We start from the raw sequence: 22,730 nt of genomic DNA, 5'->3' as shown, positions 1-22,730 counted from the left end.
CTGATGAATGCCAATCAAACTCTGAACAAATAAAACTTCTCTTCCTGGAAAGTTTCTTCCTGAAAAAAAAAAGTTCCTCACAGCAAATATGCCATGTAAAAAAAATGTTTAATTTTAATATTACTAACATTATCCATATTCAAGTCGCTGTATATTCATTAATCAGAGGTAAAACATCTCATAAAATAAAGGTGAAAGAAGAACTGGTACCAAGAGTGTGAATGACAAATGATAACAGATATGAACTGGTTGTTAGGTTAATAGAGATTTGCCTGCCATGTATTTCATACCTCAGATATTACAGTAAATGTGCTATTCATGAGTGAAAACTGTCGAAGAACATTCACAAACACTGTCCCCTGTTTCCTGTGAGACACTGAGTTGGGATAAATAAAGAAAAGAGTCACAGAAGGTAAGACACAGTCGCAGAGGGCACCGGTTTCTTCTTGCACAGTAACATCCCTGATGTTCCCAGGCCTCGTGTGACACCACGACACGTAACTGGAGGCGTTCAGCAAATGAACCTGGTTATTCAGTGTCTTGCTAAACAATTTTCCAGCAGGACAAACGCCAACTGTTGCAGGTCTTTCAGGCTGCAGGAAACCTTCCTGCATAAACAGCATTGCTGAGTCACGGTCTCAATATCCAGCTGCTTTGCCCAGTTTCCTGGCATCAGACACGGCACAGATACAGCCGTCCTCCTTCTCCACAGCATTCACCACATTGAAGAATTTCTTTGCAGGTACATGTTGGTGTCCCAGAGCTTTCAGAGCCTCAATCACATTCTGTAGGCAGAGAAGAGACTCAGATGGGATACAGTATGATGCACTGCTTTATGGAAGAAATGCTCGTAGCTGATTACCTTGTCAAAGTGGGATTCAAACATCAGTGCATTTTGAGAATCAACAAAAACAACTGGGGCAGCAATTGCCTCCTTCAGGCTCTTTCCAAACCAAAGGTGATTCATGAGTGTCTAGAGGAAACACAGTGTACCAGATGGGAAAGTGATTATTACAGACTGGCAGACATACTCGCCATGACAACAGAGGGAGGTATTAGCCTCCAGCAATTTATCTTAATGGCACTTAGTGTGATTGCCATGGACACACACCGAGGCCATCCCAGTTGTGATCATAGTCCCACCAGTCGCTCCAAGCACCAGCGTTTTGGACGGAGACTTCAGCACAGAGGGAGTCATGAAGGAGGGAGGCCGCTCCCCTGCGAACACAATAAAAATCTTGACTAGCAGCCAAGAGAGTCGACCACATTTCAGACTGATCAGTGTCCAGAACGTCGTGAAATGCAAGTGTGTATCAGAGGTGAAAAGACATTAATTCAACCCGAACGTAGACATGTGACATCATACAGTAGTGAACACTGAGGCTACACGCATGCCTCATTAATTCATCACCTGCGTTGGATGTTGTACTTCGCCAAGAAACCCCACATAATATACAGTAGTAAAAGTAACATTAAAATTAAATTCTCTTTTTCAAGAGAAACCTGGCTTAGATCCACATAAACAATTTAATTTATTTAATGGTCTGCCTCCTCCAGAATTCAACTCTGTAAATAATAAACCTGTAAAGCACAATTGTGCCAATAGCAACTGGCAGTTGGACTTCTGCCATTTTATACTTGAATCTTTCACTAAACGGGGGCATGGATTAAATGGTAATTAAGCCGTCTTAAGGGGTTGCTGATGATTGATTGGTGCTGAAAAGCGACGTCAACTCGTAAATTATATTTCGGATCCAAACCAAAAACTACATGACCATGTGGCTGTTCCCTGATGCTAATCAAACCAAAATAATTACAAATAGTGAATTTTACAATTACATTTTTAGTGTCCATTGTCACAACATCAAATATTGCATTCATTTACCTCCACAAATTGATTTTCTCTCACCGTGAAGCAACTGTAGGACAGAGGGGACAACCTTCTTCCCCCTCACTACAGATAAGCACACGGTATGTATAACCGCATGTATAGGACATACTTCCAAGTCCAAGTAGATAAAACCTCATTTCATTTAGAGCTGCTCTCTCTCTCTCTCTCTCTCTCTCTCTCTCTCTCTCTCTCTCTCTCCCTTAGCACATGGTTAACAGTCAAGTCTGAATGGTATGGTGATAGAACCTTTGGACAGAAAGTACAAAATGTTATCCCTACACGCTGCTTGGGGTGCACAAATATATCGGCCCTAGCAACAGGCCCTTTTCACAGCGGGGCCTGTTGCTAGTTGGGCAGACATTTTGCAATGAGGTTATTTTAAAGTCAAAGCAATCAGCTATCAGGGACCATGAATCTATCTCTGAAGACACATTTTATGCACGTTCATCTCGATATTGAGACTTTTCACAGGAAATGTTACAGCTTTGACCTGCTGGTGCTCTAGAGCTAATTTTAAAGTCAGCAGGATACATTATTTATATAAAATATTCCGACAAACCATCAGGTAGTTGTTCAGATATGTCAGGAAGTTGTTCAAATATTTCCCAAAGGTATTCATGGAATGTTACTTGCATGGCTGATAAGGAGTGGATAACCTAAATATGCTTTTTAACTTTGTAAACAAGCTAGTACTTCATCATTAACACACCAGACCAGTAGGGGGCAGCATTTTAATAGAGTTTGCGTTGACACCCCAATCATACGAAAAAAGGAGGAGAGGGACCAGAAGGATAAGATAGCAGATAAACCTGAGCAAAATGAGTCTCAACCCAAGGGTGTGCTACAACAGTTTAACACTATCAACTCTGGAGGTACAAAAGGGTATGAGACAGGTTGGACTAGCTTGTCTTCAAGGTTACAAATGGCAGCTTTAAATGTCATAATCCTTGCTTGGTAACAAACTACACCGCCCTCAGAGATGAAAGTGTGCACATCACGTGTGCAATCCATGTCTCCCTTGCAGCTGCTCCTTCCTGACTAGCTGTATATATGAGCCACTCCAAGATTACCTGCATTGATAAGTGAAAACACATCATGTTAATCTTATTACCAGAGGAGATGCTATCAACTCTCCCGCAGAAGTCAAAGAGCTGGTTGTTGAGGATGACTCCAGTGCTCGGAGACAAGATTCTTGAGCCAAATCTGTGAGAAACCAAATCAACACAGAAGTAACAACTGTTTTTTTTTAGATGTTTCCTCTCATGTTTGCCTGCTCCATCACCTCTAAACATTTCATCCTCTTTCATGCCAATATCATATTTGATAAATTTTCAAAATCCAAATGTGAGCATACTCACATGTGGTTGATGCTGCTGGTGACAGACACAGCAGAACCATCCTCAGCCAGCACAGACACATGCGTCGTGCCCATACCGTCCAGGTAGGGGGTGATGTTATAATACTGAGGCTCGTGAGTCTTGTCACTGCTGATCAAGTTCCTGATGTGGTTGGCAAAACTGTCCTCTATAAGCCTCTTTGCCATCTGCAAGAAGAGAAAAGAGTTTTTCTTTGTCCCAGCCACATCAGCTCATGCAGAGACCTTGCATGCCATGCCAGGGCTGTTATAGCGAGAGACCTTTTAAGCTGTTGAATTAGAGTTGGTGTCGATCAAGATGGCACTCGGTCTGAGCCTTCTCCTCAGCGCTGAGGGTGGGGGGTCTGTGAACCTTATCTGTGTGTGCGTGCTCCTGCATATTTCTCAGCGACGGTAGAGGGTTTGTGGTACATATGCACGTAATGTGGAGGGGCCTCAAGCAGGTACATGATACATGAGGAGTTAAAGTTTCTGTGGGCTCACAAACAGCATACTCAAACATGCCGATGACTTCATAGGGGTCAAGGGTCAAAGCCTTTGAAATCTTCATCACCACGACAGGAGGCAAGGACCACAGATGTTGACTCATTTTGCTCAAAAGAACATCTGATAGGTTACGTGACAGTGAGAGTCACTCGCGGTAAAAAAGAAAATACATTTGACTGTTACAAGACATCACCAAACTTAAACAGACATGGTGAGTTACCCACAACTGCCAAGAGTGAGCATTCTCACACCATGATCCAACCAACGCTCCCACTACCTCAACTGCACTCAGCTGAAAGAATAAAATGTCGACGCTCACAAAATACATAAAGGTGGATAAGAAGCAGTGGAACGTGAAGCGGCACTTGAGTAGGCCAAAGCAGCAACAAGAGAGGAGGCCCAAGCTGCTTCATTTAACCCATTTCAACAGACATAGCTAAGACACTCAATCGTGAGCTATGGTAACAGCATGTGTAAAATACATGCAATTGCTGAGAATGCAGTGATCCTTCAAGAGCTTCACTTGAAAATGTTGTGGAACTTACTTCGTCTGAGTTGAAATGAGGGTCACGGATGAGTTTCATAAATCCACTCGAAAACTTGAAAGCTTCAACATAGCGATGATAAGCCAGTGTCTTTTTTTCACCTGTCAGGGATGCTGGATTCAGGCCATATCCTAGAAATAAATGCATTTCTTTAGTTTCTCCTATCCTCACAGCACCATCCAGTGTCCTTATTTAGACTAACAAGTCATAAGCAGCTACTGGATGGATCTGTTCAACAAAACGGCGCAGCTAACAAACAAGCTTCTGTATTTGATTTGAAAGGGTAATGGGGCGGTAACTCTGCAGCCCGTCTACAGCAGGAACCTTTCATGACGTTGAGGATGAGGCTGAGGATGATGGCTCCTGCAGGGGGCGGAGGGATATACATCTGATACTCTCCCAAGGGAAAAGTCCAGGCATCCGTCACTGTCACTCTATACGATGCCAGGTCCTGCATCGTGAGTGTTCCCCCTGAGTGAAAACAAGCAAGCAAATTGTTCTACTGAGCAAACTTGTACTAAATACATTCCAGGTTAATACTTTTAATGGATCCAGGCAGTTCACATGGCAATCTGAGTGCAATCATGGCACTGCAATGCATTACAGGCTGAATTGATTTGTTCACTTGTAATGAGATCATTGTGCCAAGCAGAGAGTGAGGAAATGGTTAGAGCATGATGAAACGAACAATACCTGCCTCCTGTATGTCCTGGATTAAATCCTCTGCTATTTTTCCTTTGTAGAAAGCATCTGCACCATCATTTGCAATGATCTCCAGCGTGTCAGCTAGTTTCTCAAATTTCACAATATCACCAGTTTGCAGCAAGATCCCATTCTTGTCTGAATAAAATTTCCTGGATGACAAATATGAAGACACTAAATATCATGCCAGTATGTCTTTTGTGTGTGTGTGTGGGGGGGGGGGGGGTCCTACCGCAGAGCCAGAGTGTCATTCCCATCAATGTAGGAGAGGTATCGACCTTGGACCTGAGGGATGGGGAACCCCTCTCTGGCCAGCTGGATGGTTGGCTGGAAGAGGTCAGCCCATGGCAACTTTCCATGAAGCCTGTGTGCATATTCATAAGCGCGAAGTTCTCCAGGGATCCCAATCCAGTGGCTACCTGGATGGATGGTAAAATAAAATGGATGTGAAAAATACAGCAGTTCTTCCAAGCAATTCGGTGTTGTATGTGGGGGGAGGGGGTGTTGCCCTTGACTCGCCAATCCATGTTTACACATTCATCTAACAGTTATAGATAATAACCACATTACCCACCAAAGTAACCAGTCCCACCCAACATTTTTCGATAACTACTTCCTATTTGATCCTCTAGACACATGTCAGACGTGGGAGTCGGCTTATCATACCGCAACTCCTCTCCTCTAAACCTCTCAGATGGTTTCACTTAAACACTTCAAAGGAAGAAAAAAAAAGCCAGAACTACCAAGATTTATGTTCAAAGTTGGATCTGAACCCCATTTTTAGGCCCACGGGACTAAACCAGCTCTATTTTGGCAAAGTAAAAGTTTTCTATCGATTGATTCACTGATGAAAACTAATAATTAACACAACGTGCATGAAGAAATACTTTCACTTTGAGTCCATTATGGTGACAATCTAATATGATCTTGAATGCTGGACATTTTTATTCAACAACTTCATCATTTTTATAAATATCTAGGTCTTAATTTAGCTTTTTTCCTATATTGCCTTCATTTAAAAATAAAATTCAGCTAAAAAACAACAACAACAACCTTATCACTACATTGGTTACACGGATGTTGCAGTATGATTTCTGGTAGGTTCAGGATGCTGTGCGAACTGTGACTGCATGAAAACCTTGACACAGAGGAAGCATGTGTCAATGGATGGCTTGCAGAAAAGCAAAACTACAGGTTTTAGTAAAGAATCTGGGGTTATGAGCAAAATAGTTTCCCTGTCAATTTTTGCACAATAATAGAGCAGCCAGTTGTGTCTGTATGGATGGACGGCTGCGTACCTGAGGTCATCCGGAAGGTCTCAGGACAGGACTCCAGCATGTCAGGTTTATACTTCTCAGGGACAGTCTCTCTTGCATTTATGATTATAGCTTTACCTTTGCAAACAAGGAAAATCATCATTATTCAAGACGACATATTTGATCTGCTTTATGAGTGGATGATGTTACCAGCAGTGTCCATCACTGTCATTATGGACCCGCCTCCGATGCCCATGCTCTGGGGGTTCACGATGGAGGTGCAGAGCAGTGCAGCAATGGCGCCATCTACCGCCGATCCTCCGCTTTGAAGGATGTCCCTGGAAGATTTCCCACATCATGTCTGCTCTCAATATGATGCACGTAAACTACATGATGCGTTTTAGATTAAGAATCGGAGTGGTACTTATCGTCAAACGCAGGCACGATGAAATGAATCACAAAGTAATAACATAAACACACAACTGGAGAGGAAAAATTGAATATACAAAAGTAAACCCATATAAAAAGCAAACACTAGCAATAGAGCAACATACACGTGCGATTCAACAGCCTCAGTTACAAGAGATGAGAAAATTAGGTCAGTTTTAATTGAGAATGTGCAAGTATGGGGGGTATTTGGGTGTGTGGTCACAAGAGACGTGTGATACAGGTTACAGCGCTACATTCTTTTTACGTTTCATCTTTTTAAACAATAAAATCAGTTTTTAAAAAAGAAAGACAGGGGGAAAATACGAAAAAGTGCAAAAAAAAAACAAAAAAAAAAACCCAACTCTAAATTACAGAGTACATACTGCGTAAAGTGATGTTAATCTCTCAACTATCTAAGAAACAGAAATCTTTGCCACAACTCACCGTCCAATCTCCGAACATTTCCCGGAGTCTGCGGCCACTGCGGCGCGGGAGAAAGAACCGTGCGGACACTGGCGCCTCACCAGTAGAGTGATACACACCAGCAGAGCTACCGCGCAAAGCAGCGCCAGGGCCCAACACGCGTACACCCTCGCCCTTGACCTCGCCATGGCTCAGTCCATTGACTCACTCCCTTCTCGCCTGATCACTGCTTTCGTAGGTTATGTCTTGTGGGTTAAAGCCTATAAGAATTTGACTGACAGACCGGCTGAGGGGCCCTTTAGAGAGGGAGTGAGCCGGATGGTCTGGCTCCACCTCTGGGTGAAGAGAGGGGGGCTGCAACAATGATGTGGAGTCAGGCTTGATAGACTTCAAGGCAGGACAAACTGAGACTCCCATGCAATGAGGGGATGGACGTGTAATCACAGGCCAAGGCTGGGACCACAAGAATGTTTCCTCTCCCCCTTATTTGCACCCAGCATAATCCCTAACCACAAATTACCTCAAATGCACTTAACCACAATCTACTCCTTAACCCCACAGTCTAGTCCCTAACACCAAAATCTAATCTCTAACACAAAAATCTAGTTTCTAAAACTATAATCTAATCACTAACCCCAACTGGGAAAGTCTGACAGGAAGGGGATACATTCTAACTCTAGGGGGCTGATTGTGAAGTGGTGCACACAGACATTAACAGCAGCACATGCATGCAGAAACTCACATTCAGCAATGTAACTGAATCATGTTCCATCATGATGGGACGTGTGCTGAGGTAAAGACAACATAAAGGAAGGGAAAATCACTTCTGTCTTCAAAAAGTAGGTCAAACAAGATCTGCGCAATCTATAAATCTGCTACACACACGCTCGCGCACGCATGCACGCACACAAACACACGCACACACGTACGCACACACTGTAACCAAATGGTAAATGATTGTACTTAAATTCAAAACATTTCGTGGTTAGCTGACACATTAGCAATAAACTGCACGATTGTGTGGTTTTCATTCCCAACCTTTGATGTACAAACCATTTACATCCATATTGCAAAAAAAAACAAAGAGGTCCTTCAAGTTGCCTTTTCAACATTTTTTGTGTGTAATTTAATTATCATTCCCACATTGCACTGTAGCCTACATAATGAAATATTTATGTTTCATCAAAAAAAATTGATCTAACTGTGATGATGTGTTCTCAATGCTCTTAATTCTCTCAGGTTTGGATCACAACTGTGTTATGAGTGAATGTTTCTTCTTTGTCAGGGTTTTGCAGCTTTTGCACTGGTTTAGAAAGATAAGACGCTGAGTTAAAAGATCAGCACACAGCTGCTCCTGATGATGGGATCAATAAAAGGTGTCACCTGCCGCAGAAGACACAAGTCAACAGAGAGGACAACTGGCACGCCACTTCAACAAAGCGCAGCTGTTCTTTCAACGGTAAGACCCCTCAGAAGTCAGTCGAGTGACACAACAGCTAATCAAGCATAGGTCTGCAGAGGACGTGCACAACGTCCAGCAACTCGAACAGATGATGACGTGTGTGCTGTGAATCTCTGCTCCTGAGAAAAGCTGGCTTATATGTCCTTGACCTGACTGCAGAACAGACTTCACTTCAAGCACATAATTGTTGGTCTCTTGCACACTGGGCTGGTGTTCTCCTCACAGATGAAAGCTGTTTGAACCTCTGTCCCACTGACGGGAGCCAGTGAGACTTGCAGTGTATCAGTGAGTACTTTGATGATGCGGATGTCATCCCCAGAGTCCCCCGTGGTGCTGGTGGGGTGGCCGGTCTGGGGAGGCGCATGTTATAGACATCTTAAACAGCTGTAAAGTATCCAAGCCAACATGCCTGAGGATATGAGGAACTCAGCACAACTCAGCATGACAGCCTGGCGTCACTCGGTTGTGCGCACAGCTGGAAATGTCCCTGTCAACCAGTGTTGACCCCTACTGAGTGTGGGACGTGCTGGACCTTGGAGTCCATGATCTTGTTGTTACATCTGGGAAAACATGTGAACTCCACAAAGCTCGAGAGGGGGAGGCAACGTTCCACAACTCTCTATGAATGATCTCATTCATTCTATGTGATGAAAATACACTGAGGGTTTGGTGGAAGTATCTACATGTTGTTTCTTACTGTTTATTTAATGTATTTGAATTATGTAAAAAAACAACAACAACAACAACAACTTACCATTGTGTACGTACACAAAGGGTTTCAAAAAATTCCCAAGTGTTGTGTTCATATTTTGGTTCAATGGGATTTTACCCCTGACTGTAGAAGGTAAATGAGCTTCATGACATGACCTTTGGCATTGAATGATTGAGACAAAATTGGTAATTGTTGTATTTTTTCCCTGCAAAAAATATCATGAAGTTGTTGTTAGATCAAAATTTAATTCAAAATGAATTTCTGGAATCTTACCCAGGAAAAAGAGGAAAATTACACACAATGTATCACTGCAGAATTAACATAATCAGCGGCCCATCATTAAGTTTTGTATGTTCCTTTTTTTTTGTCTGGACTAAAATAAGAAATACTTTTTTGTTTTTCTTGTCTCTGCCAGAGGCGCAAACATTGCGATACAAAGCAGGAACTGTAAATTCATCACGTAGAAACAAGATGTTGATTAAAAGTTTTTTTTCATTTCTCTCTATAAACTCGACTCTGGATGAGTGGAAACAACTACTTGATTCTGCGAAGCCTTCAGCTGCAATCTGTTTATCTGTTTCGAGTGTATCTTTCTGCTGGTACCTTTATCTTTTATTATTTAATCTATATTATTTTTATGTTCTAAATATAAAATGAGCTATTTGGGAACCAGAGCCATAATGCAAGCTGATCCATGGAAAAATAATGAGCTTGAGAAATATATTTTCATTCTGTCTACTACTAATTCACATGGTCATGATGTTTTATTCAGCTTTTATTGAGTGTTTTCCTTGATTGCTGTGGTATTGCTGAGCCTTAATAAACAAAATGAGTATGTGTCCAAAACTGGGACAGTCTGCTGAAGGGTTTGGGTTAAGCTTCTGAAGGGGAATTAGCCTACTTCAGTGGTACTGGGGGAACACACATCTAACTGAGAGTCCTCTCAGACCCGTCAGAGCACGTTGACCTGATAATGAACATAATATCACAAGCATCATTCAGATGTGTTCTTTTAAACGTGCTCCAGGAAATAGCATCCACTTAAGAGAACGGATTGCTTAGCAGAACAAGGGCGAGTTTGGGGTGGAGCTTCTCCTCCAGATGACCGGGTCACTGCTGAGTTCAGCTCAGCTCACACGATGCACAGTGACATGCAGGAGCTCAGAGGCTGCTGGCGCCGGCTGAATGGATCCAGTATTGATCTGCCCTCCCCAGAAGAATGAGCTCACACACTGCAAACACAAGTGGTGGAAATGACCTCTAATCATGTTGAATTGACTGAGGCCATCTAGTGGCTGTACTAATTGTGACCACTGAAAAGTAGAGCTGGGTGGATCAATAATGTAGTATCATACTGTGATATAGACAAAATACACATTTGGTATTGATTCCTCTAAAAAAAAAAAAAAAATCGTTTTTTAATATAAACATAGGCGGCTGGCACCACTTCTGAATGTCTGCCCAAGTCACGTGACTGAGGAAAGCTGGCTTGGAATGTAAACCTATGTCACATGGAGTTTTATTATTTAACCACAGTATTTCTGTACCGAGGGTGTCACGGTGGTGCAGTGGTCAGCACTGTCGCCTCACAGCAAGAAGGTTCTGGGGTCGAGTTCCAGCTCGGGAGGGATCTTTCTGTGTGGAGTCTGCATGTTCTCCCTGTGCCTGTGTGGGTTCTCTCTGGTACTCCGGCTTCATCCCACAGTCCAAAGACATGCTTTGTTTTTGTTTTTTTACAATTATTCAATAAACTTAAAAATAAAATCACTTTTTTTTTTTTTATAAATGTGTTTTTGATAGCATGTGTGTGTTTCATGTGATTTGTATAATAATAGCTTTTTGTTTCCAACATGTAACAAAGGGTATGTCTGTTTGGAAAATGAAATAAAAAACATACAAAATATTTAGTATCAGTATCATCACAATTGTAACACAAACTATTGTAGTATTGTATCAAGAGACGTATGGATTCAAATTGAAAATGTTTGGAATCAACCCCCCCCCCCCCCCCCCCCAATGTAAAATGGGAAGTAGGAAGTCAACAAAAGGGGGAAAGACTGTATAAGGAGATGGAGGGAGCGCTGCATAGTTGAGGAGCTGGGCTCACATTCAAGGCCCCTGAGTGCACAGAGGAGACGGCTGTCTGGGCCGTCGATGCTATTTGGACAGGAAGCTGTGTGGCTATGTCAGTAGATGTCGTGCAGCTGCAGTTTTCTGACACCGGAGGTGAATGTTGACTTAATTTTTCCATCATAGCAGAGCTGATTTTAATCAAAATCATGGTTTTAAAACTAACCAATAGATTTTGGTCCTGAACGTAACCAGGCAGTGCTGAGAATGAGTCGTAGCAGGGTCTGAGGCAGCTGTAAAAGTTTGAATTAGCAGAGCTTTAGATGATAATCGATTATATTTGTTAGCCAACTCATAAGATCTCCTGGTGGCAGCCTGCATGACAAGTTCTGCAATTGAATAACCCCTTGATGCTTTAGAGAATAAAGACCACGCCCACTGAATAATGGGTTTTGTTGATATGCACCATATCTGGTAGAACATGGACTCTCTTCAGATATGCATTTTAAGGCCTGTTTGGGGGTTAAGACTTGTTTTTTGGCCTGAGTCTGACTGAGATTTTTGTTCAGATTGCTTAGCTGTTGTGGTAAAGATGGAATAGAAGATTTGGGAGATGCCTTTGGTGAACTGATATTATTTTACATCCGTAGTGTCTTGTTATTGTGGTTAAACTGGTCAATTTGACTGCAGCGTCTTTACATTCACGGTTCGTTTTGTTCCAGTTGAAGGTTTTGATCGAGTTGACACAGTTTGTTTGCATTCCACCGCCAAAGTAAAGAAACTGTTTAGTCTGCAGCTGCAATTCTCACCTGAGGAAATGCATCTCGGGTAATGAAGTCTATAAAATCAAATAAGCAAAGGGCGAGCTATGAGACACGGAAGAAGGAGGCTGTCAATTCACTCAAAGTGTGTTGGTTAAATCAACAGGAGGAAACAAGAATACAGGACAACCGCACTTTCAAAATTAAAGCATTCTGGTGGGCTTGGTGAAATGATGGAAAAATCATTTCTGGTCTTTCATGGAAAATGATCGCTTTTATTGTTAATTAATCTGAGGTTACTTTTAGCTACAGGACATTCAGAAAAATCTAAGTATGTGAAAGCTGTTAAATTCAGATTCAGATTCAGATTCAGTTTATTGACTCTAGACCACAATTGTGGTGTGGAGTACAAAATGACAATATAACAATAATACATTTACTTATAGACAATTGGATCAGTGTACATTATAAATACATAGAAAGGTACATACATACATACATACATACATACACATATGTACAACCGTACATACTTCCAGAGATACATAGTGATGCACCGATGTGAGCATTTCATACATACATACATACAAACGTACGTACGTGCATACGCACATACTTCCAAACATACATAGTGATGCACCGTGCATCACCATGCTAATCCGTGGGGGTTCAATCTTTACTCCATAGACTGTAGTCTTGAATTGAATACTGAAAATGTGAAATTCTTGTAGAAAAAGTTGAAAAGTGACTTAGAGATCAAGGTCAAAGTTTATTTAGTAATAAATTGGTTTGCAGAAAATATCATAAAACATACAGAATACAAAAAAAACCTAACAGACAATACATAAATATATATATAAATACATTTTTTAAACAGAGCAGCCCTCCCTCCTTCTCGCACTTTGTAACATTTGCCTGAGGGATCAACTTTATTAAGTGATCTGGGTACAGCAGAATAGTGGCCTTAGTTGGCTATTAGTGATCAAGGTCAAGCAGTAAAATAATACATTAAAATCAATCCAATAAAAGAGACTCCATCTCCTGGCTATGAGTTACTACTAACTACTGTTGCTGACGTCAAACGCTCAGTCATAGCCACTGTAGAGTTGTCGCCCTGAGGTGGTCAATAAAATGTTTTGAGCATCACACAACTGATATTGGTGAATATATTTATATGATATTTACATTTTGTTCAAATTGAAATGCACATGTAAACATTGTGAATTTGAAAAAGTAATGTCTTTATTTCTAAAATTTTTGAAAAAGCCCATAATTCATAGTTATGCAGTTGCTTCCTCGTCAATGATGATGAGCAAATAATGACCTTTATCTGCTGGATACTGACGGGGCGCTGATTTGACTGTGCATCCCTTGGGGGAAAAAAAACCCAAATGTTCATGATACAGAGGCTTAAAACGGTCCTGCTTTGAAGTACTTTTTTGATCCGCCAAATTGCAAAAAATTTATTACAGCATCCTCTCCAGATAACAAACCTGGAATTGAGTAATCTTTAGATGACGAGATAACTAACTAAAACCTGATTCCCCACTATGATGACTCCATGTACAACAACTGAATTAGCTTAGAGACTGTTTCATCACTGTAGAGAGCAGGGCCGCCCAACATAGGCCCAGGGGGCCAAATTTAGCCTGCCATCAGGTTCAAGTTGGCCTGAAAAAATGCATTTTGAAACAATGGAATTCACTCACTGTGAGTTCAAATTCTTTTAAATCCGTAAGAACCCTGATAATTGATTATTTTTCATGTGAACGGGTGACGGAGTGGTGCAGTTTGTTGGGTCTGAGACGTTAATTTTGAAATCCGTAACCGGATGTACTACCGCGTATTTCCGCGACTACTTGACGCTGGCTGGCTGTCTTTCCTGGTGGAGCTTAAGAATTTACAACAAAATTATCTGAAGTCTTTGGTTCGCTGCTGTCCAGCCCAGACAGTCAGACAGACAGAGATAGAGACAGACAGACAGACAGACAGACGGACGGAGAGGGAGACGAGGAGTGAGACCGGCGCTAGAACACTCTTTTCTTCTAATCGAAGCCCGTCCGCTCCAGTCAGGACTTGTTTTGTACATTTTGGAGAGGTTTCCTATGATGTTGGCGGGTGATCTCCGTCTGCCTTGTGCACTGCAGTGGTGCGCAGCGTCGCCCGGAGAAACACCTGTGCGCCGCTCCCCTCCACCGGCACCGGGCTCTGATGTGGAGTAGGTATGGACGCAAACATGGACACGACTCAGCAACTCACGACGCCCAGAGACACGAGCCGCTGTAGCTGCTCGTTAACCGACGCTTATTGACCGTAACGGCTTGTCAATAAGAAGCTCGTCAGTTGCTGCTCAGCAGTAGCGGAAGCAGGCGAGAGAAAAAAGCGCAGGGTGTGTGTTTTGGCTTGGTGGCTGACGGTGAGAGGCAGCAAAAGGTGTGTGTGTGTGTGTGTGTGTGTGTGTGTGTGTGTGTGTGTGTGTGTGTGTGTCGAAGCTGTGGGGGTGTCTTGATGCTGTCAGACAGAACGTAGGGGAGGATTCATGGCAGCAGGATTGCCCGACCATTTTTGGTGATGGAGCCTGGTGGACTTCTGATCACTGTTGTCGCATTGCACTCCCCGCGTTTGGCTCAATTATCTTTATATAATCATCCCCATGTAATTTTTTTTTTTAACTTAAGCAGCATCTGATTAAACAGCTCACCCCTTGCCCCCCTCCCCCCCCAACCATTTATGCAGGTCCTGCTGAGCAACCTATGAATGCCAATTATAATTGTGGGTGTGTATTAACACTGTTTACATTTACATAATTCATTTGTGTGTGTGTGTGTGTGTGTGTGATGCTCACCAGGGGAGAGATTTGTCTTAAATGCAGCAATGTACCAGTGACTCATGGTTTCATACAGTGCAGTGCAGGAGTGTGTGGAGAGCTAAATTTCACAGTCTTCTTGTTATCAAAATGTGTATGTGTGTGCGCGTGTGCATGTTTGTCAGTTGTTCTAAAGTGCAGAATGAGTGGGTGAGCCTCAGCAGGTGTATTTTAACATGTGACATACAGGAGAGGAACATTCCGTCAAACTCTCACTTAGCAACATTCAGCATACAAACAGTAAATTTGGATCATTAATATCCATCACAGCATCCCTCTGATTCCTGCATCCCCTCTTCTCTCCTCATCCCTCTTTCTCTCCTTCTGCCTTTGTTTTGCAGAGAGGAGATAACCCCCGAGGCGCGTCTGTCTACATTTGTCTGAGAGAACGAGAGGGAGCAGCACAAATGCCGCACAGCCAGACATCATGCGAGGAGATATCGTCCCTCACTGCCAAGTGCTGAAATGTTAGCACGGGAGACTGAGGGTGTCAGATCCAATCAGCAGACTGTTTACATACGAGGGGGGTGTGATAAGAGCGGCTTGACACTAGACTCGTGTGTGATTTAAGGCCCCTTTCAATCACGATTAAGAAAAGACGCGTTAACTGATCTTTCATCAGCACTTTTTGCCCTGTGTGGGGTTCAGCAGTCGTGAACAGAGCAGCAATGGAGTGGTCATTGGAGAGTGTGAGGGAGATGGTGGCTGGAGGGATGCAGTCTATACGGGAGTGTGAGATTTGTGCATTTGCCACAGGCATGTGTGTGCTGCTGCTCTTTCTGTGGTACTGCTACAGGGTGGGCCGAGAGCACGGCTCCAGCCCTCTGAGGGCGAGGTATCTGAGTGGGCCTGGACGGATTGGAGGGGTGGTGGGGGGCTTCATGAGCTCAGACTGCCGCAGCAGGGGTAAAGGGAAGCATGGGTCAATGTTAGAGGAGCAGAATGGTTTTGCTTTCTGCCAGTCGTCCGAGTGCTTCCGCTGCACCAGCGCTGGGGAGAGTCTGAACCAGAGGCTCTATCACAGCCTGCAGGACTATGCCAAGCGCTACACCTGGTCAGGTATGGGCCGGGTGCATAAAGGAGTCCGGGATCAAGGCAGATACCTCAACAGCCGACCCACCATCCAGCGGCCAGAGGTCTTCTTCCTCCCCGACCTGCCGTCAGCCCCTTTCTTCTCCAGGGAAGTGCAGAGACATGATGTGGAGCTGCTGGAGCAGAGTTTCCCTGCTCTTCTGGCTGAGTTTGAGAGCATCTACCACCAACCTCCAGCCCGCAGTGGCTCTTCCCTGCCGCCTGGCTGGAAGGTCAACAGCACCCCTCGAGGGCAGTGGTGGACCTACTACCTGGTCAACCAAGGCACTCCTCTGGTCCTGAATGTCAGGAGGTGTCCACGGGCCTGGAGGGTGCTGGGTCAGCTGCGCACCTTCATCGCCAACAACGTGTTTGGAAACGCCTGCTTCTCCGTGCTGACACCCGGAGCGCTGATCACCGAACATTACGGTCCAACGAACGTGCGGCTGCGCTGCCACCTGGGTAAGTTGAGTTGACTGGAAGTGGTTCAGCCATGTGATGTCTGAGCCTCAGCATGTCTTCCCTCTTCCCCCGCAGCAGAAGATTTCACCAATACACATCTTGACCTGGAGAAATTAGCTGCTGTCGTGGTTTGACCTAAAACTTGAGGCCTGCAGGGTCAAATTAAATTGCCCAAAAAAAATCCATCACTTTTGTTTTCACTGCACTTGAGCTCTGACTCTGTTTTACAGCTGTCACCTTCTGGTTAAGGTTACACTTGTTTTTGCAGGATCTTTCACAAGATGCTATTTAAACTGCCAGGTTTTAAACATCTACATATTCTAGACCCCCCCCCCCCGCCCCCCAACTAGACTTGAATAACCAGCGGACCCCCATTAGAAGTAATTTTAAGACAGAGAATATTCATGAACATTTCATGTAGTTGTGTTTTGTTAATTTTAACCAGATTTTGCAGGTCCATCAAATCAAAATATGCAACCAAGTCCGGACACTTTGAGCAATGAGAGACAGAGAGGGTCAGCACAGCGAAAGCTGTGCAGAGTTCACTGAGATTCCCAGAGACGTGAACATGCTGACCAGAACGTCCCCCACATGCTCAATAGCGGGCACGCCTGGTGAATATGGGACCACTGGAATGTTTTCAGCTCTCAGGAAGTGTGTGCACAACCTAGTGACACGAGGCTGAACACTGTTGTGACAGCAGCAGTGAGGACGGGCAGGAAACTGTTGGAGTAGCTGGTTTTAGGTGTCACTCACATGCAGCAGATGAATGTTCTGATCCTGAATCTGTGAGGTGGCGTGTCAAGTGGTACATCACCCAGTGTATTTTGCCGACTCACAAATGGGTGTCTTGAGCTCGTGACATCTGTCACTGCTGCTTCATTTCTGTGTGACTCCAGAATACAGAAAGAGTCAGCCAGGTACTGTATATTTAGTTTGAAGATCACGGCGACAGACAGACAGACAGACTACTTTATTAATCCCTTTTGGACGTGGACATGGCTACCGACTACAAACAATGTTGAAACCATCCATTTACAAACTCTTCAGTGCATCGTCCGGTACATTGTACTTCTTCTTCATCCACTCATATCTTCAGTAATCCACAAACTCTTTAATTGGCTAAAAACAAACAAACTGTAACCCCTCCCCCATGTAGCCTAACCACGAAAGAGCACAGGCGAGCGCAAGCGAGTCGGCGAAATTAAATGCACCACCTGGTTGTGCTCAGCTGCTGAGAATAAGCAATGAGCTGAAGGGGTTATAGTTAGGATAATGAAGACATGGGTTACGCCAGATGAAGAGCTGGAGAGTTTGTGATCACACTATCGGATGGTTTTGCTGTTGTTTGCAGCCATGGGGCACCGTTAGCTACAAGCTAAATACACACGTCTGTCCTTTTCTGCCTTCTGGAGTCATATAGAAATGAAACAGAGATATAAGTTTTCGTGAGCTCAGACACCGACTGATGACAACTTAAAAGGCAAAGTAGTCTTTTTGGGTGAAGTCTCACTTTAATATGCCAGGTTGCAACAGCTTAATCGTCCCCTTGTCTAGGCTTTTAACCAGCATCTTGATATTCTGCACCTGTGCAAAGACAAAATGCTCACTAACCTTGATATACAGTAAATAAACAGAGCAAATCTTTGAGATATTAGGACAAAAACTAATATCTTTCAAAAATGTAAGCGTAAACCAGCAAGGAACTCTTAAATGAGCAAGAAATCAATAAAAGGTTACACAAAAATAAGCCAAAGATTGTAGAATATTAGGGGGGGAAATTAATGGTAGAGAAACCATATTTCTATATTTTTATACATTCAGTTGTATATAAATGTCAGGTTTCATGTGATTGATTGAAATTAAACTTTACTCCCTTTGGATGCCTGAAGCCCACTTTGAAAAATCACGCTTCAGTCAGTGTTTGTTTTGCATTTTGTCACTGAGGAACCAAAACAGCATTAAACTGTCATTTAGAAGCTGCCATGATGACACACTGATGGACCTGTTTGTTGGACCTGTCTGTCACCTGCAGGTCTGCGAGTGCCCCCGTCCTGTGAGCTGGTGGTCGGTGGAGAGCCTCAGTGCTGGTCCGAAGGCAGCTGTCTGCTTTTTGATGACTCCTTCCTCCATAGGGCCTTCCACGAGGGTAAGAAGGGATTAAAATTGAATCCATTTATATCTTGAAGGAGGATTGACCTAAAATGTGTATGATCCCATATTTTTTTTTCCTCGACAATGTCTGAGGAAAAAGGAAAAGGGAGAATTGTATGAGAGGATAAGTGAGGGTGAATCCTGGTCATCTGTGTGGAGTTGCTGTGTTCTCTCCATGTTGGTGTGGGTTTCTGCTTACAAATAGCTTTAATTTTAATTCTTCCTGTTGCTGTGTGTTCAGGCAGTGCAGAGGATGGCCCCAGGGTGGTCTTCATGGTGGACCTCTGGCACCCCAACGTGGCTGCAGCTGAGAGACAAGCCTTGGACTACATTTTTACTCCAGGCCGCTTAGAGGACAAGGAGGGAAAATAGGTGTGTGTGAGGAACCATGTCCAAGTGAGAGGAGGATGCCGTGTAGGGAAGCGTGTGGGTGTGAGTGTGGGTGTGTGTGTGAGTGTGTGCACTTGCGTGTGTGTGCGTGCGCTTGCGTGTAGGATTGGGGAGCAACTCTTTTTTTCTGCCTGCAGACCAGCTCTCACACTCACTGTGTACATACTCTCCATCTCACATCTCTCATCCTGTAACAGCAGCTGATCTGACTTTGGGCCTCTTTTATCAATCAAAACATGCTCAAACTGCATGTTTTACAAATTCATTTTGATAATGTGCAATTATTTAAATGTTAACTTATTGTTGTCCTGCAGAATAATAATCATCTCAAACATTATTATTAAGACATTCTCCTAATTTTGGGCCGGTTCTCAAGCAACAGCGTCAACTAATGTTGATGAAAACACTTGATGACGTGATGAATAAAAAAATATGTAACTTAATTCTTGTAACATGATTTATTAATAAACTAAAAACAATAAGTAAGCATTTACTCTCCTAAAGAATTAGAAGAAATAACAATTCCTCAAAGTATGGGTGGTATTTCACAAGTATTACTACTACGAATACTACGAATACTACTTTAAGGGCTAAGTATTTGATGTCTGTTTTTTATTCCTCAACACATCCCGTCACAAATTCAAAGAAACCAAGCCTCAGTTGGGTTTACTCACTTTTCATGACAACATGGCAAAAAGACCCAAACTGCAGCCGTTGGAATTCTGAATGAGTGGACCGTGCTAACGGTGACGTCATTTCAGTGATTGTAGCACCTGTGGTGGTTGACGTGGTTACAATAAAAATGGTTGTTGCTTTTCGGCCCTCGGATCACAATAAACACCTGAAGCCTGATGACGCAAACATGTAAAAGTTCATCATCAGATGGCAGACGACCCTGATTCACCTGTGAGATGCAGATGCACCAGTTCAAGATGATCTCATGTAGTTCACACTCTTGCCCTGCGGGTGGCGCCCTGCTGCATTAGCTTATTTGATGATAGTAAAGCGTGTCCTTGACAACATGCAAGGCGAGCGTTTGTTCTTGCCACTCCTCTACCAACTACCTTGCGTTCCTCACAATTCAGTAAAAGGAGCCCTCTGATATCTGATATTACCAGACTACATTCGTGCACCATGAGCATGCGTGTAGTCTTAGCTGCAACCAGAGTCATGTTGTAAGAAGTTGTCTGCTGCACCGTATTCAACATTTACTAATTAGTCGATCAACTGCAGACATCAGTATCAAACTGGACGGCATCGCAGCTAATTTTGAGCCATCAGAAATCATCGGCTCATTGGCTGAAAGATTGAATGTGGGATTGCATCCCGATGAAACTTGTGATTTATATGCCTAGTAACTACCTCCACAAAGGTAGTCATGTGATCACTGTCATTTGTGGATGAAAATTGAAGAAATTCTCTATGATGATTGAATTAAGGGTTCTGGAGCAGGGTTTAAGATTTTAGAATAGATCCATGCTCTCTGAGTACCCTTTAGTTTTTGGTGTTCTTATTTATTTATTTATAATCTGAAATTCTAGAAAGACTGCAGTCCCCCCCGCCCTCCCCATGGTGGCGCTATGAATAATCTGTCCCAGAATTGAACTGATTCTCCCTTGGTCCATACTACATTCCACCATGATGCAGATCTGATCTGTAAAGCTAAATCTGAGTTGAGTTTATTACCTTTTGGACTAAACCGAATGTGTCAGACGGTGGTCAGTTCTCAGTCGCAATCTTGCAACACGCTCACCTGCAGCGGTTTGATAACAGAGGTCCAACACCATTCATGACATGAATGTTTACAGATGCCACCAGCGTCTCCGTCATGATTCCTGCCGGTAGTTTGTTGTGCTCCCCATTGAAATCAGTCCTGCTTTCACAAGACATGGTTAGAAAAGCACATTTCTAGGTCCAATGATGTGAGTCGGCCTGTGCTGTAACAGTGGAGATGAAGTGTTTTTGGTAAATTTACTAACTCTTGTAATTTGGTTGTATTTGATATCAGGTTTGTATTTCTGTAAATAGGGTTGAGTTTAGAACGGAGTGGTCTGAGATGATTGTCTTTGATGCTGTAACTATTGTGTTGTCTTGATTTACAGGTACTGTGATTGCATTTCATTCTCCGCTCCAAACAAAACTTTGATAGATGACATTTATAGATTCTGTAAAATGTTTATGAAGTACTCTCTCTTTCTCTTTCGCTCTCTCTCCTTCAGTCTCTCTCTCTCTCTCTCTCTCTCTCTCTCTCTCTCCCTCTGCTGTTCCGGTGATGTTTTTCCATTATTAAAACTACAATCTGTCTTCTACAACACATGGATATACAGTACACACGCTGTGTAAAAGGGTCAGTTTTGTTGCAAGCGAAAAGTAATCTCTAGCAGCTTTACCTGCGATTTCAGATGCCTGTCTGTTTCAAATCTGATGTTTACAAAAATGTAATCATGTACATCTGTTTACAGACCACACCGACACTCACATTGAGCTGTCCATAATTAGGTTTCAAAAAAAAGACTGCTGTTATGAAAAGCCTCATTCGCTTTTACAGACAAGACAACCATCTTGTTTACATTTGGATTGAGGATTTGTTCTTTAAAGAAACCGAATGTAACTTTTGCATTAGAGGCGGTAACAGCGGCCTCTGCTGCCCCAAGTGGAAACTACAGAACGCTGGTGCATAATATTCTGTTACCGACGTGGCGAGGGACACTTAAACCCGACGTTGATTCTAAACCTGGACAGAGGAAGGGAACAATATTTCAGATGAGGTGAAATTTGGGTTTTACTGACATCCGCGTCCATGCTGCTGCCCAGCAGTCAAAGTTTACCCGTCGTTGGTGTTGCTGCCTGATCAAAGTCAACCGTAGATGTGAGTCGTGCATGCGTGAGCGTAAACAGATCGAGCAGCGACAGTGCCTTCCTAAACTGTGATCGATCACTGTTGAAAAATGATGTTTTATGATGTCCAGTCCAGTTAAATTGTGGTTAGGTTTAGGCACAAAAACACTTGGTTCGTTTGAGGGAAAGATTGGGGTTTTGGGTGCAAGAACAAACATTTGGGGCTCTGAGTGCAACTCAAACAGCCACAGTTCACCCTTGTACCATTTGAAGCTGTTTTAAGGTAAAATTGTTGCAAAATGTTGCTTTAACATATTCTTGTGTGGATTTTGGACAGTATTTCTGTACATTTAATAAATGGTTGACTATCTTATTTAACCAGCTGGTGCCAGTGTCACTTTTACATAGATAGAGCATTCTCCAGTAGACTTGTTTTGCATACGCTTTAATGTAATCTCCAATTTTTGGGGGGAAATGCACTTATTTGCCATCCTGCTCCAAGCCACACAAGGATGAATACCTCTGAGATCCACAGAAACTGCCTGACTGTTAGTTAGCTTAGCACAATGACTGCTAGTGATGTATAGGTGTTAGCATGCAGTCCAAAAAAAATCATCAAATATACTTCTCAGCGCAGCTGACTATGCCGGCATTTTTCGCAACACCCACGGCGACATAATTTAGAATTACAAGTCAGTGTAATTTTAGACTCGGGTACTGATAGTCGGAACGATTTCCATGACTTTGTGCATGATTTGACCAAACAAAGAGCAACTGCTTCTTGTTCTCATGGCTGACTTTGTAACTGAGAATGAAGAGAATTCCTTCCTGACAAAC

At 43.1% G+C, this 22,730-nt stretch overlaps 2 protein-coding genes across 4 annotated transcripts; one reads left to right on the top strand and one right to left on the bottom strand.

The window, feature by feature from the left end:
* Window positions 1–78: 78 nt before the first annotated feature.
* On the bottom strand, window positions 79–7,505 carry ggt5a (gamma-glutamyltransferase 5a). Its single transcript, XM_086207228.1, has 12 exons — window positions 7,129–7,505; window positions 6,466–6,593; window positions 6,298–6,393; window positions 5,232–5,418; window positions 4,991–5,151; window positions 4,622–4,768; window positions 4,298–4,428; window positions 3,250–3,434; window positions 3,003–3,094; window positions 1,112–1,218; window positions 863–973; window positions 79–785 (listed from the first exon to the last, which is right to left on the bottom strand). The coding sequence occupies exons 1-12, from the start codon at window positions 7,293–7,295 to the stop codon at window positions 639–641; spliced, it is 1,659 nt and encodes a 552-aa protein (XP_086063354.1). The 5' UTR covers window positions 7,296–7,505; the 3' UTR covers window positions 79–638.
* Window positions 7,506–13,970: 6,465 nt separating this feature from the next.
* asphd2 (aspartate beta-hydroxylase domain containing 2) lies at window positions 13,971–22,255 on the top strand. Of its 3 annotated transcripts, none has more exons than XM_086207224.1 (4): window positions 13,971–14,334; window positions 15,320–16,511; window positions 18,547–18,660; window positions 18,907–22,255. In XM_086207224.1, the coding sequence occupies exons 2-4, from the start codon at window positions 15,647–15,649 to the stop codon at window positions 19,035–19,037; spliced, it is 1,110 nt and encodes a 369-aa protein (XP_086063350.1). In that variant the 5' UTR covers window positions 13,971–14,334; window positions 15,320–15,646; the 3' UTR covers window positions 19,038–22,255. The 3 variants fall into 3 exon arrangements, with proteins under 3 accessions (XP_086063350.1, XP_086063352.1, XP_086063351.1); XM_086207226.1 differs by lacking the exon at window positions 13,971–14,334 and adding an exon at window positions 14,362–14,501; XM_086207225.1 differs by lacking the exon at window positions 13,971–14,334 and adding an exon at window positions 14,431–14,528.
* The last annotated feature ends 475 nt before the right edge of the window (window positions 22,256–22,730 follow it).

Source organism: Aulostomus chinensis, chromosome 6, assembly GCF_037954235.1.
Source record: "Aulostomus chinensis isolate RoL2024-O1b breed Wild chromosome 6, RoL_Achi_v1.0, whole genome shotgun sequence".
NCBI classification, from domain to species: Eukaryota; Metazoa; Chordata; class Actinopteri; order Syngnathiformes; family Aulostomidae; genus Aulostomus; species Aulostomus chinensis.
The sequence above is the reverse complement of the archived record's forward strand: the minus strand, read 5'-3'. Positions and strand labels throughout refer to the sequence as shown.

Bases quoted from the DNA above. Each gene is read 5' to 3' on its own strand.
- ggt5a (XM_086207228.1), bottom strand. From the start codon at position 7,295: ATGGCGAGGTCAAGGGCGAGGGTGTACGCGTGTTGGGCCCTGGCGCTG. The intron at 5,419-6,297 runs GTACGCAGCCGT...CCATCCATCCAG, and splicing joins GACCTTCCGGATGACCTCAG to GTAGCCACTGGATTGGGATC. The intron at 4,769-4,990 runs GTATTGTTCGTT...GTTTTCACTCAG, and splicing joins CCAGGACATACAGGAGGCAG to GGGGAACACTCACGATGCAG.
- asphd2 (XM_086207224.1), top strand. From the start codon at position 15,647: ATGGAGTGGTCATTGGAGAGTGTGAGGGAGATGGTGGCTGGAGGGATG. The intron at 16,512-18,546 runs GTAAGTTGAGTT...TGTCACCTGCAG, and splicing joins GCGGCTGCGCTGCCACCTGG to GTCTGCGAGTGCCCCCGTCC. The intron at 18,661-18,906 runs GTAAGAAGGGAT...CTGTGTGTTCAG, and splicing joins CCATAGGGCCTTCCACGAGG to GCAGTGCAGAGGATGGCCCC.